Consider the following 13,528-nt stretch of genomic DNA (forward strand, 5'->3'; position numbering starts at 1 on the left):
TAAAAAGATAAAGAAGACGAAGTTCTCCTGTAAGTGTTTAGACGTCTAGGAAGGGGGAGGCAGATTCTCCCTCCTTTGTCTTAAATGCTAGAACTGAAATAGAAAAAAAAGAGCTCCTGGTAAATGCAATCGGGAAGCCCCAGTGAAAGAACTGGCCTGAGTTCAAATCTTTATGAATCGGAGGTGTCAATCAGGGAGAAACGGAAGAAGTGACAAGACAAAGGGATACACTACTAAGTGAAGTGAACTGGAAAAAGTAAGGCCTGGGGCCCCTGAAAACTGTGTGGTCGTGAGTTCGTAAAAGGTAAAGGCTACGTGTCCCGGTGGACATCAACACCGTTAGCGTATTTCGCGTTGGAGAAATCGGGGCGCGGGCTTGGACTCGTCGTTTCAGGAGTTTCCCAGTAGAGGGCGCCATCAGACCGCGAGTGCTCAGCCTGACTCGGCTTCGGAGGCGGTGCATCCTCAAACCGGGGGCGGAGCTGCCGCGCTCACGTGACCCTTGCTCATGGCGGCGGCGGCAGCGGAGGCGCTGGCGGCGCTAGGCGGCCGGAGCCGGATCCTGTAGCCGGGGTGTGGGCTCGCGTCAGTCCGTCCCTCTTTCGGCCCCCTCGGTTGTCTTCCGGAGTGTGGTTGACAGAGCCGGGATGGCGGAGCGAGGCCTGGAACCCTCGCCGGCTGCGGTGGCGGCGCTGCCGCCCGAAGTGCGGGCGCAGCTGGCGGAGCTGGAGCTGGAGCTCTCGGAGGGTAGGAGAAGGGCGGGGGAGCGGGCGCCCGGGCGCCGCTGCGGTTCGCCGCGAGGGGAGACCAGGTCCCCGCCGCGCGCCCTGGTGGCCGTGCGAGCAGAGTGGAGGGGGGTGCCGGAAATCTGGCCCGGGCTCTGAAGGGTCGCTCCCCTTCTCTCTCACCCCGGGAAGTGGGTTTCCGTGTGATTCATTGTGTTCCCTGGGAGCGGGTGAGCAGAGACTTGGAGGAGAGGTCCTCCCCAGGCCCGGGCTGCTTCTGCGCTCCCTGCCCCCCAAAACCCGAGACAAAGCTGTGTCCTCCCGCTTCAGGCTTCTGCCCGGGCGCCGGGGCACGGTGGGGGCGGGGCGGGGGTGAGGCCGCCAGCAGGGTGGCTGACAGCTTTCTCCTGTCCTCCTCTACCTTTTTCCAGGGGAGGGCCCTAGCCTGTTTCAGCTCCCCTTCCCCCCCTTCAGAAAAAGAGAAAGACAGGGGAAATCCGCCAGCATTTCTTCTTCCTTCTTTAACAATGCGAGATGCCTCCCCAGTGACAGGAGGGAGATAGAAGCGGGATGGGCCGTAGAGGGTCCTAGGGAGGCTAGAAGCAGTGGCATTAACACAGAGAGAGACACACAGGGCTGCTTTTAGAACACCTTTGTCATATAGAACACCTTTGTCATAAGGGTTTTTTTTTCCTGGTGCCTATATTCGGGCTGAATTGTCCGCATCTGATCACCTTTTGCAGTCTTTGAAGAGGGAAGGAGAGAGGTGGCTACCGGTTACATGCAAATCCTGGCCGGCACCGTCTTTCTTTTGTTAATGGATTGTTACAAGGAGGGTTGGATTGGTATTGAGAACTAAAAGAATGGAATAAGTCGAGCCACTATTATTAAATAAGTCCCCGGACAACAATGAGAGAAACGTTGCTCTGTGGTGGGCATGTGATCAGGCTTCTTGTGCAGTTGTGATCAGTTCTCCACAAAGTTCCTGTTTTTATCACAGGCTGCCTCTGAGACAAAAGCAGCATTTTCTCCAAGCTTGATGTCAGTACTGTGGTGGTGTCCCCAGAGTTGCATATTCTTATTGAGTTCTTTGCCAGAGGCCCTCTTCGCTAGCATTTTTAAAGTGGGTTAAAAATTGTTGGTTGGAAAAGAAGAATGTGATAAGTTCCCAGGAGAGTTCTGACTTTTTGTTTACTTATCAAGGCATTCTCTCTCCCACCCCGCAATCCTTTACAATGAAACACCAGAAGTAGATTTGAGTGTTACAAAGCCAGTTGGGCATGGAGGGAAATAATTATTTTTAATAACTTTGTTAGGTTTTCCCAATGTATAGGGAGGTGCTGTTTTCATTTGCACTTAATTATCAACATATTTTTTTTTCAGTTAACCAGTTGGGAAGTTATTCTTTGGCCAGTCCCCAGAATCAGTTGTGGTGGGTGAGTTTGTTTCTGTGGAATGTTTAGGGCATTGCCATCTTGGTTCTGCTTCTCAAAAAACCTCATTCTTCTGGACTAAAGCATTGTCATTCAATCCGTGATGACTTTCATTCAAGTCAGACTTTTAAAAGTTACTTTATAGTATCACATCAGCTATCTTTGATTAGCCAGAAGGAGAGAAGTTTGGCTGGAGGTTTGCATCAGAACGAGATTAAAAATAGGAGTTGATTGCTTTTACATGGAGAGGGAAATCCTGGAAGCTCTTTATTCTTGATATATCTGCTTCCAGCTGATTATCGTTTACTTCTCTGGGTGTTTCTAGAGATGATTCCAAGGAACTATTTCTACGACTCACACTGATTAGCTCACCTTTGTCTCCTTCAAGAAAGTGTGAAACTTCTACAAACTGTATTGCCAAGCCTTCAGCATTTTTAAGGACAAGTGCATGGTTTGTTTTCTGATGCAGGGTTGTTTTGGTTTGGTGTATAACTGAGTTTGAATTGGTTTCTTAAAGGTTTATACTGCATTATCCTGTATTTCATCTCTTTTAGCGATGGAAAACGGGAAAAAATATAGTTGAAAGACCTCGGGCCTGCAGTGTCAGCATCTTGGCCATCTGTCTGTCTCTCTTGGTTAAAGTACAGAGGATGGTTGACTGGAGGAGTAGGTAGACATTTTTAGGAATTCAAGTGAAGTTGAAACCACCAACAACCCCCAAATCTATAGCATGCTATTTGTGATGTCTGTACCATATTTTGAAGGGACCTTTGTTTGTTTAAAATTTTCTCTATAGTTACTGCTCTGACAAAAGTACTTTTTTCTTCTGGAAAAAAAAAAGGTGCTTTTAACTATGTGTTCATTGTATGTTGTTGGCTTTGGTGCACTCATTCCTCCATTTTATTCATTTTTTTAGGTTCAGGCTGTAGTTGGTCCTAATTATAGCGATCGTCTGAGCTGTATGCCATTAAAGAATTTTCTTTGTGCTCGCCTGTATTTTCAGCTGCAGGCTCTGGTCTCAGATGAGCCAGCTCTGCGCTGGAACGCAGGTTGTGCCACCCTGGGCTGTTTGCCGCAGAGTGCGTTGCAGAACCCAGTGCTGTGGCTGGTGCTTCATTCAGGCAGGTCACCATAGACTTGGTGCTTAAAGCTGCCTGCTTTTGCACTAAAAAGAACAGCCCAGCACTGTCCACCAGAGAATCATTTAAAATCATTGATTTAAAATGATTTAATGATTTAAAATCATTGAACTGACATCTAATCATAAGCTTTTCTGTAGACTAATTGAATAAAAGCAGGAGGTTTCTGCAAGTATTCCTATAACTGAAATTTTTTTCATGATTCACATGTATTATTATATTTATTATGTATTTGGTAATAAGCTCTGTTGTCTGAACTTGAGTCATATGTTTTAGTCAAGTGTATGCACATAAAATAACACTAATGAGGGGAATTTGTTTAAATCTGTCTGATAATTCATTGTGTCATGATCTTACGCATTATGTCATTTGAGTCTCACTGCAACTTTGTGATTAGGTAGAACAGATGTTATTAACACCTATTAATAGTTTTTTGTTGTTGTTTTGGTTTAACAGAAGGGAAAACTAAGACTCAGAAAGGTTAAGTATTTTGTCTAAAGTTGCTCACTAATAAGTGTGTTATCTTAAGCTGACATGTAATTATGGCATCTGTTACCATCGAATGGTTTAAATATCTTTACCATTATTGCACAAGCTATTAACTCTAATTTTTACTCTAAGCAAATGCTACGAAATAGTTGTATGCCACAATTCCAAAGAGTCTTGTTGATTCTCTTTCTGAAATCTCTTTTAAATCTATCGTTCACTTATTTGATTCAGCAGACATTTATTTTCTGCTTACTATGTGCTATGGATACAGAGGTGAGCATGGTACTGTGTTAGCTTTCAAGGAGCTCTGAGTCCGGTAGGGAAATCACTTAAAAATACCAACGAAACAGTCCATGAGACAAAACAGTACATGAGGGTTCTGTACAGAAACTGCCTTCTAAGAAAAGAGGAAGCTGTCTGCTTTGTCGTTGTGAAAAAGGAACAGCAGAGAACCTTAAATACAAAACTGGATGCTGGTAGAGAGGGCTGTGATTTAGCGCGTGAAGTTCAGTCATAAGTGTGAAGGAAAGAAGGCAGTCTGTGGCAAATTAGAAGGGGTGCAAGTCTTTCAGTGCCTGAAAACAGTCCCAAGATGACAACTGGAAAGGTATTTAAGATAAAATAACACTTACAGGAAGGGATCCTCCCTTTTCTTGTTTGAACACTTCTCTGACCACAAACACAACAAACCCAGTCACATCCTCCCTTTCTCCTGTCTATTTCATCACGTATCTTAGGGTCTTCAAAGAGTGGTACAGGTCCGCCTTCAAGGTGGAGGGGAAAGAGACAGCTGCTTCCAGGAGTTGAAGTGAATCCTCTTTAGGAGTTGGGCAGAGGTGGGGGAGTTGAAGAGGAAAAGGGGGAGATGCTGAATTGAGATTGTATTTCACAGTGTTCAAAGTGGGCAATTGGAATTAAGCCACCAGAAAACTGGTAAATCCTTCTTACTCTGCTTATAATGGGAAAGTGGGCCACTTCCCCCCAAATATGTAGCATAACCATTAATTCATAAGAAACACCTTTATCAGAAAATTATGTCTAAGCAGGTGTCATTCCTAGTGTTAGGAGTATTAAGGAAAGCAGGTGTGTGGGTTTTTGAAAAACCAAAACTGGGCATTATCTAAGTGATTTATTCTCTGAAAGTTGCATATCTATATTTTTGGTGGGCTATACCCGCCTTATGTTGGAACTCATCTTTAGGAATTGCTTGTCAGAGCCTGTGACACATTCCTTTGAAAATCCTCATAGCAGCAAATTTTAATTCTTTGAGGGTAGAGTTTCATTTTATAGGTTACTTGGTGTCAAGCAGAGAAAAGCTGGTTGATGTTCTTCTGGAGTCCAAACTAGCTGTGAATGAAAAAATTAGAGTGATTATAAATGTGTTTTATTTGTGACTGTCAAAAAATTAGAATGATGGTAAACTGGTTTTGAGGGTAGTTCCAGAAGAGTAGTGACAGACAAATTCACTGGAAGAATGATTCACTTTACTGTAAAGGATAGCGCTTGTTTAGACACCCTAGTTCTATGCATTTTGAAAAATTAATCTTGTTGTTTGACAGTCCATAACACTGAGCTGGATTTTTTAAAATAAATTTATTTATCTATTTATTTATTTATGGCTGCTTTGTGTCTTCCTTGCCGTGCGTGGGCTTCTCATTGCGGTGGCTTCTCCTGTTTTGGACTTTGGGCTCTAGGTGTGCGGGCTTCAGTAGTTGTGGCATGTGGGCTTAGTAGTTGTGGCTCCCCGGGCTCTAGAGCGCAGGCTCAGTAGTTGTGGCCCATGGGCTTAGTTTCTCCGCAGCACGCGGGATCTTCCCGGACCAGGGCACGAACCTGTGTCCCCTGCTTTGGCAGGCGGATTCTTAACCACTGCTCTACCAGGGAAGTCCCTGGATTTTTGAATAAGGGAAATCTTTAACCCTTCACTCTCAGCCCAGCCCTTGGTGGCTGCTTTCTTTCCTGGCCTTTGTGAGGATTAGCACCTCAGGGTTGAAAGTTCAGATGATTGGCTAAAAACGGCCTTCACATGTATTTGTATTTTAATGATTATAGTTCTTCATGGTTCCCTCATGATTAATCAGGAATGGTCTTTGAAACACTCCTTCCTGCTTGTCTGCACCATTTCTCACAGTTCTTTAAGAGTTAGTTGAAGTTCTACCTTTTTTCTAAACCTGTCCCTGAACACTGAGCTCTCCTTCTCCAAACCTTATAGCATTTACAGTTTATATCATTTTTGCCAGTCATAGATTTTGTAAATATTTAAATTGTTTTTCATTTCACCTCCATGTAAGCTCCTACAGAGGTCATTCTTTAAGTCCTTTAAACAACTGCTCAACAATTTCTTTCTTGTATTGTCTTAGGAGTGCAGTAAATTTTTGTTCACCTCAGATTTCAATTGAAGCAAAGTCTCTGTCTTGGGGATTTGATTTTGGCACAAGGGGTGGGGCTGTATAATCATTTGAGGAGCACGGGTTTTGGCATCTGGTGGGCTTGGGTCCAAGTCCTGGCTGTCACTTAGCCCTGTGACCTTGGATGGACTGCTTAACCTCCCTGGTTTTAGTCCTTCAGTTCTTAAAAAAGGAAGGACAACCTTATTAGAGTTGTAAGGAGGTTTAAAATGAGATCGTAGGAGAACAGCTGAGTGTGGTGTGTGCGTGTAGTAAGTGCTTGGTATGTGTAATCTTTATTGTTTCTGATAGTGAATGGATGCATAGTGACTTGGCTGTATTTAATATCTTGTGTTACTTAGCAGAATATGATTACGTATGAAGTGATGAATGGAATCAATTAGTGTAATTCTTTTTTGCAAGTAATACTTGACTCCTCCATCAGTTGCTCCTGTCGGCACCCTCTACCCTAGTTCAACACGTGTTGGGTCAGTGCAAACAGTTGACTAGAGCAGAAAAGAGTAGCTGGTTTGTTTCACATAGACATCTGGCATGTGTGCATTTCTAAGCCTGTGGGTTCCGGCAAATGGCTCTGAAATTTAAGCATGGTTTCTTAGACTCAAGCATCTTCAAGCTATGTATGAAAAGGCACATGTGGATGCTCAACCTTCACATGGTTTTTGACTCTTCCTTTTCCCCCATTTGTCCTTAGTGAACAAGTCCTTTTGGCTCCTCGTTCAAAAGTTTTCTTGTATCCATTTTTCCTTTAAGTTGCATTTACCACCAGCCTTGTTCAGTTCTCTATCTTTAGACCTAAGGGTCAGCTCTAGATTGATCTTTTATCTTTTCAAAATACTATTTTTATCTAAAGGCGTTGCTAAATCCAAGGCTCTGTCACTCATTGTCTTTATTTTTTTATTTTTAAAAAATATTTATTTATTTATGGCTGCATTGGGTCTTCGTTGCTGTGTGTGGGCTTTCTCTAGTTGTGGTGAGCGGGGGCTACTCTTTGTTGCAGTGTGCGGGCTTCTCATTGCGGTGGCTTCTCTTGTTGTGGGGCACAGGCTCTAGGTGCGCAGCTTCAGTAGTTGTGGTGTGTGGGCTCAGTTGTTGTGACTCGCGGGCTCTAGAGAGCAGTCTCAATAGTTGTGGCACAAGGGCTTAGTTGCTCCGCAGCGTGTGGGATCTTTCCGGACCAGGGCTCAAACTCGTGTCCCCTTCATTGGCAGGCTGATTCTTAACCACTGTGCCACCTGTGAAGTCTAGTCCAACTTTTTTGGGACTATGTCATGGACATTTAAGTAAGAGTTTTCGTATATTTGTGTTTATAATGAATAAGTTGCCTTCCCTTGTGGATGCTCTTCTATGAACAAAATATTTTCTGAAAGGCCATTTCTTTGGAATTTTACAGCATCACAGCTGACAGAATCTTTGGATACATGGGTTGGCTTTAGTGGACCTGGAAACTAAAGTCGTTTGTAGAATTTTTTTTTTTTTTTTTTTTTTGCAGTACGCGGGCTTCTCACTGTTGTGGCCTCTCCTGTTGCGTAGCACAGGCTCCGGACGCGCAGGCTCAGCAGCCATGGCTCAGGGGTCTAGCCGCTCTGTGGCATGTGGGATCCTCCCGGACCGGGGCATGAACCTGTGTGCCCTGCATCGGCAGGCAGACTCTCAACCACTGCGCCACCAGGCCCTCGTGTGTAGAATTTTGAGTGTGAGTGCTTATGTGCCTTTTGGGGGAGCAGAGTCTCCAGCTTTCATCAGTTTCTCAAAGAGGACTGTGAAGCAAGAACCAAATCTGTGTATTACCACTTTTCCTTCTTACTAGCTTGTAAGGAAAGCCAGACTCCTCAGTGTCCCTCCTCAACCCTCACAAACTTACCTATATCAGTTCCCACCCTTATCCTCTTTCCTTCTTTTCTCAGAGGAAGAACTATCCCCCTCCTGTTCTGCATTGTGTCCCTGTGACTATGATCTCAGTCCTCATCCCTTCTCCTCTTCTGGGATCTTGGGATCTTACTTTATTGATCCATCTATTCATTTGTAGTCTTTTGTCTTTGTTTTTTCCTCTCATCTTTAGCCTCTCACTTAACACTTGGCTCTTGGCCCCCTCTCTTCAGCCTATAGATACGCTGAAGTTTCTCCCATCTTAAGAAAAGTATCTTCCCGTGATCTTGTATTGGAACCTATTTGCTTTCGTGTGCTAGCGTTCACTCCCTCTCATAGATCCTAGAACGTAGAGCCTACATTTCCTTTATTTTATTTCTTACCTTTGCTCACTCCTCAGTCCGTTGCTTCTGTCTCATCAAGCCTCTGAAAAAAATGTCTCCAAGGCCACCAGTGCCTTCTGATTTCAGACTGAAAAATACCCGCATCTTTCTCTGCAGCATTGGATACTGTGGACCAATATCTTTATATAACTCCCTCCTTCCTTAGCTTTTATGGTATCATTTCCTTCCAGCTCCCTACCTATTCCTTCTGCTCTCCCTTGAGCTTCTTTTTCTCTTTCTTCCTGGTGTGGGTGTTCCTGGTATCTGTCATTAGCCTTCATCTCACTTCACAGACACTTGCTGAATGATCTTATCTATGCCCAGGGCCTCAGCTGTTAAGGCTGGGAGATAACTCCCTAGTCTGCATCTCTAGCCCTGACTCCTCTCTGCTCCAGACATCCCATTTATTCTCCCCAGACACCTGTAACTTAGTAGGTCCAAAACTGTACTCCTTGTTTCTGTTCCGCAAATACTTGGGGGTCATCCTTAACTTCTAATGGGTCACTAAGTTCTGTTGATTCTGCTTCCTCCCCTCCATTCACATTGTTTCAGCCTTTGTTTCAGCTCTTACCATCTTTTGGTGAGACCATTATGGTAGTCTCCTAACTTGTCTGCCTGCCTTCAGTCTCTTCTCTCTTCAGTTCATCCTTCTCTATTCTGTGATGGAATGATCATTCTGAAACACAGATCTAATTGTGTCCTTTTCCCTGTTGAAAAATTTTCACTGGCTTCCCCTATCCACAGGGTAAATTCCAGGCATCCTTTGTGTAACAAGACCTGCCTGCCTGCCTTTTTAGCCCCACTTCTCGCGCCTTCCATGTTTTTGCTGTCTTCTCTAGCCATGCCGAATGACTTGTATTTCCCTGAATGCATGGTGCTTTTTCACTTCCATGCCTTTGTACATGTTGCCTTTCTCTAAGAAATGCCCACTCTGGCATGTTCTTCCCCTTTTTCTGTCTCTTTAACTTCTTTTCCACTCAATTTCCTGTAAGAAGCCAGCCTTTCCTAAGCTCTCTTAAGAAGTTAAGATCTCTGTATAAGTAGCCATCAATTATTGAGTGCTTATTATGTAACAGGCCCTGTGCTTAGCACTTTATACATCCTGCCTGACCAGTAAGTAGGTGCTGAATAAATTGCTCCTATTATCATGATGATGAGGGAACTGAGCTAGCAAAAAGCGACTGAACCTTGAGTAGAACAAAGGGTATGCCAGATCCTGCCCGTCACACATGACCTGATCTTTCCCTTTTTCCCTACCAGGAACAGTAATGTTCTGAAGTGAATGGCAAAGGGGAGAGAACACACTTGAATCATTTAGAACTGTTTCTGCTGCTTACTCTATGTTCTTGGACAAGTCTTTGAAGTGTGCTTCTAATCCTAACAACTCCTAAAGATAGGTGTGTCATTTCCATTCTGTAGAGACTTGTTAAGGAACGTGACGCCTGAAAGTAAAGTGTGCTGGGGTTGGAACCCACCTCAACTTGGCTCCAAACCCCACGGTGTTTCCACACTGCCTCCATCTCCCTGAATCACGTTTCAAGTAATTTCAGCAAAATTATTTTCCATCGTAACTTTTGGGCCCCACTTTTCTTAGGATACAGCTTCTGTCTTTGGAGTTTTGGAGGTAGGGCTCCCTGGAGAGAAAAGAATGGGAATGTTCTATCCTATTCTAAGAGAAATGGATAGCAATCGGAGTGAGGTTGGTTATTTTTGACCTCGCTTTGCCAGAACCAGCACTCCAACATATATTTGGAGGATTTCATTTATATCAGCTTAACTTCTGGAAGGGTGTGACTTCTTTTTTTCTAAAAAGAGCAAAAGATATTGGGTAAAATCCTTTAAGACTGTGTATCTGTAAAGTAAGAGATAATTTTAAGTATATTTTGATGTGAAATTAATTTTTCTTCCTTGAATTGAGATGGGGTTGATGAGAAGCTGAAAGGGGAAAATCCAGAAGGAAAATATCTTGAATGCTACACAGGACAGCCCTAAATGAAAATGCACAGGTCTGGCATCTTTGAAAGGTCCTTGCTGTGCCCTGGACTTGAGCTTCTGGGCTACAGATAGAGTATTGTGGTTATTCTGGTTCAGAAAGAGTTTTTTTTTTTTTTCCTTAGGATATTTAATGTTTAAAAATTAATGTTTAAATTAATGTAGATATTTCTGTAAATGACATTTACTTTAGTTGATTTTTCTTGGAGTTATTTTCTGTCAAAGAATAGCGCTCTCATATCTCTTTTTTTTTCAGAGGACTCTTGCTTTTAGGGGTAAACTAAAGCAGCTGTAGGATTTTTTTCTTTCTTTTTAAGGACCTTGTTTCAAGGTTATGTTTGGGTTATGTTTCAATTTATTCATAAACTGGAACCTTGTGGGTTTTAATTCAGGTCAGGCATGAATGCATTACAGTGCTGGCCAGTCTTGTCACTAAATCTCCTTTTTAAAAATGAGCCCAGGGGCTTCCCTGGTGGCGCAGTGGTTGAGAATCCACCTGCCAATGCAGGGGACACGGGTTCGAGCCCTGGTCCGGGAAGATCCCACGTGCCGCAGAGCAACTAAGCCCGTGCGCCACAACTACTGAGCCCACGTGCCACAACTGCTGAAGCCCGTGCGCCTAGAGCCCATGCTCTGCAACAAGAGGAGCGACCGCACTGAGAAGCCCTCACACCACAACGAAGAGTAACCCCTGCTTGGCGCAACCAGAGAAAAGCCCATGTGCAGCAGCGAAGACCCAACACAGCCAAAAAAATAAAAAATAAAAAATGAAAATGAACCCAGCAGTAATTGTGAGGAGAAGTTTCTGATAGTTTCTTGCTTAGTAAATCTGTGACTGAGGCAAGCAGGTTGTCTTAAATTTTTTTTAAAAATCAAGGTATAATTGACATACAACATTATATTAGTTTCTGGAGTATGATATAATGATTTGATATTTCTATATGTTGGGAAATGATCACGTCAATAAATCTTATTAACATCTGTCACCATACATAGTTACAATTTTTTTCCTGTCTTAAAACTGTAAAGAGTTGTCATTCTTTTTTTGGCTGCGTTGCATGGCATGTGGGATCTTAGTTCCCTGACCAGGGATTGAACCCGTGCCCCCTGCAGTGGAAATGCAGAGTTTTAACCACTGGACCACTAGGGAAGTCCCAAGAGTTTTGTTATTCTTACTTTCTTGGACTTCCTTTCTGGTTTGGAGAAACTTTCATTTTTAAATTGAATGTGTAGCAAAAGCATTTGTGAGTTTTCCTCCCATGTTTCTTTGCTTGTCAGTTTTCTTCAAGGAGACCAAGGGAAGTCCTAGAAGAGAACTTCCTGTTAAAAAAAGGCAACTTCCTCATTTGTTGGTTCTCTGAGCTCTAGTCTCTAATGTTACTCCTATATTATAGTTATTTTTCAGATGACCTTAAAGTTATTATATGATCATTTGCATAAATATTCTCATCTCCCTTTGTAAGCTGCTTGAGGACAGCACGCAGCATCCTTCAGCATAAGTGCTTTTCAGTACTTATTCAACCAGTGAATGAAGCTAGACTCTTGTCATCAACCTCCTTATCTATTCTGATTTCCTTAGTAGTATCTGACAGACTTTTCTATTACAGTCCGACTGGTTTCCTCACTCTTTTTCCTGACTGGCTCATTCTCATCTCTATGCCTTTGCAGCAACTATTTTCTTTGTCAGGACTACCTTTTCTCCTAGTAAAATTTACCTGTGGTTTCACAGCATGGTTGATGTCCTTTCATCATGAAACCAACTGACTACTTTCGTCCTTATTAATCTCTTCTATTTTTAGGCTATTGTTGTATTCAGTAACAGTTTAACGCTTAACTGACAGCTGTTTATTTGTTTTGCTTATGTTGTTTTTGCCTCCTCAGTTAGACTTTAGATTTTGTGAGTTTAATGACAAGGTCTTTTACCTTTGGGAACTTGTAAGGTGCTAAACATATCAATATATCAGTAAAGGTGTATTGAGCACATTTATTTACAAGATCTATTGAGAGGGTGAGAGATGCATAGAAGGCAGATAGCCTGCTCTCAAGGAGCTTTCAGTCTAGTAACTTCTCAACAAATAGCTGTTTGGGCTTTAAAAATATTAATTTAAAGTAATTGTCTTTTGAGTGAGCACTTAGAAACTATTTTATACTTGAGTGATAAGATAGCCTTTAAACAACCCCATTTGAAATGATTCTGGAAAAATGGCAATTTGAGCACATTTCTGCTGCCCTCTTTTTTTAAAACTCAGTTCAAGTAAAATAACAATTTCAGAGCTTAGAACAAAAATACTAAGAGTTGGAATGGGAACTCATGAAAGTTGAAGGACTTGGAGGATAGATCCAGGAAACCAAAAATGCAGATAAGAATTTTAGAAGGAGGAATAAGTAATAGAAGAAAAATTCCCTGAGCCAAAAAAAGATTGCAGATTGAAAAAGACTGAAGATTGAATGAGTTCACTGTGTTCCAGGCAAGATCGATGAGAAAAGGCACAAACCTAGGCATATTCTGATAAAATTCTTGAATTCAGTGATAAAGAAAAAAAAAATCTTACAAATAAGTTCCTAGATAGAAAGATAAAGATACAAAAGAAAAGAAAAGGTTAGAAAGATTCAAAAGAAGATAAAAATACAAAAGAAAAAGTTAAAACTACCACAAAACAGACTGTTCTCATTTGCAGCACTATAGTGTTAGTGTAAGAAGCAGACTATTTAGAGAAAAGGTCCACTCCAAAAATCTTATAGGCAGTCTAGATACTATTCACCTTTCAGGGAAAAGAAAGCTCTGTGTGGGTGTGGAAGGATTCACATTATATCATCCACAGACTCTAATCTGGACAGTATACTCTAATCAAACAAATAATATTTCCTCTCCTCCTTCCAGAGTAGGAAGAGGAGAGGAAACAGTGATAGACAATGGACTTTGAAATATATATATATCATATATTATTGTTACTCTATGTTACATATAATATATATATCGATATAGTTACAAATATTGAGAATGACAAGGAATGTGTAATATAAATGCTAAGTAAGGATCTTTGAAATTGAAGACACATATTGAAAGAGAAAACCTTGCTGTCTGAAGGAAAT

General features: G+C 42.3%; 1 protein-coding gene across 5 annotated transcripts in view; it reads left to right on the plus strand.

Moving 5' to 3' along the window:
- The first annotated feature begins 487 nt into the window (after positions 1-487).
- The window catches only part of DIP2B (disco interacting protein 2 homolog B), a 249,703-nt gene continuing 236,662 nt past the window's right edge, over positions 488-13,528 (plus strand). For 2 of the 5 annotated variants that reach the window (XM_067009273.1, XM_067009275.1), the window contains exon 1: positions 494-747. In XM_067009273.1, coding sequence (XP_066865374.1) covers positions 648-747 — 100 coding nt within the window. In that variant the 5' untranslated portion in view covers positions 494-647. Of the gene's footprint in view, positions 748-13,528 lie in introns of all 5 variants that reach the window. The other 3 variants (XM_059082762.2, XM_067009274.1, XM_067009276.1) reach the window with 3 other exon arrangements.

This window comes from Kogia breviceps, chromosome 12 (genome assembly GCF_026419965.1).
Source record: "Kogia breviceps isolate mKogBre1 chromosome 12, mKogBre1 haplotype 1, whole genome shotgun sequence".
Lineage (NCBI taxonomy): Eukaryota > Metazoa > Chordata > Mammalia > Artiodactyla > Physeteridae > Kogia > Kogia breviceps.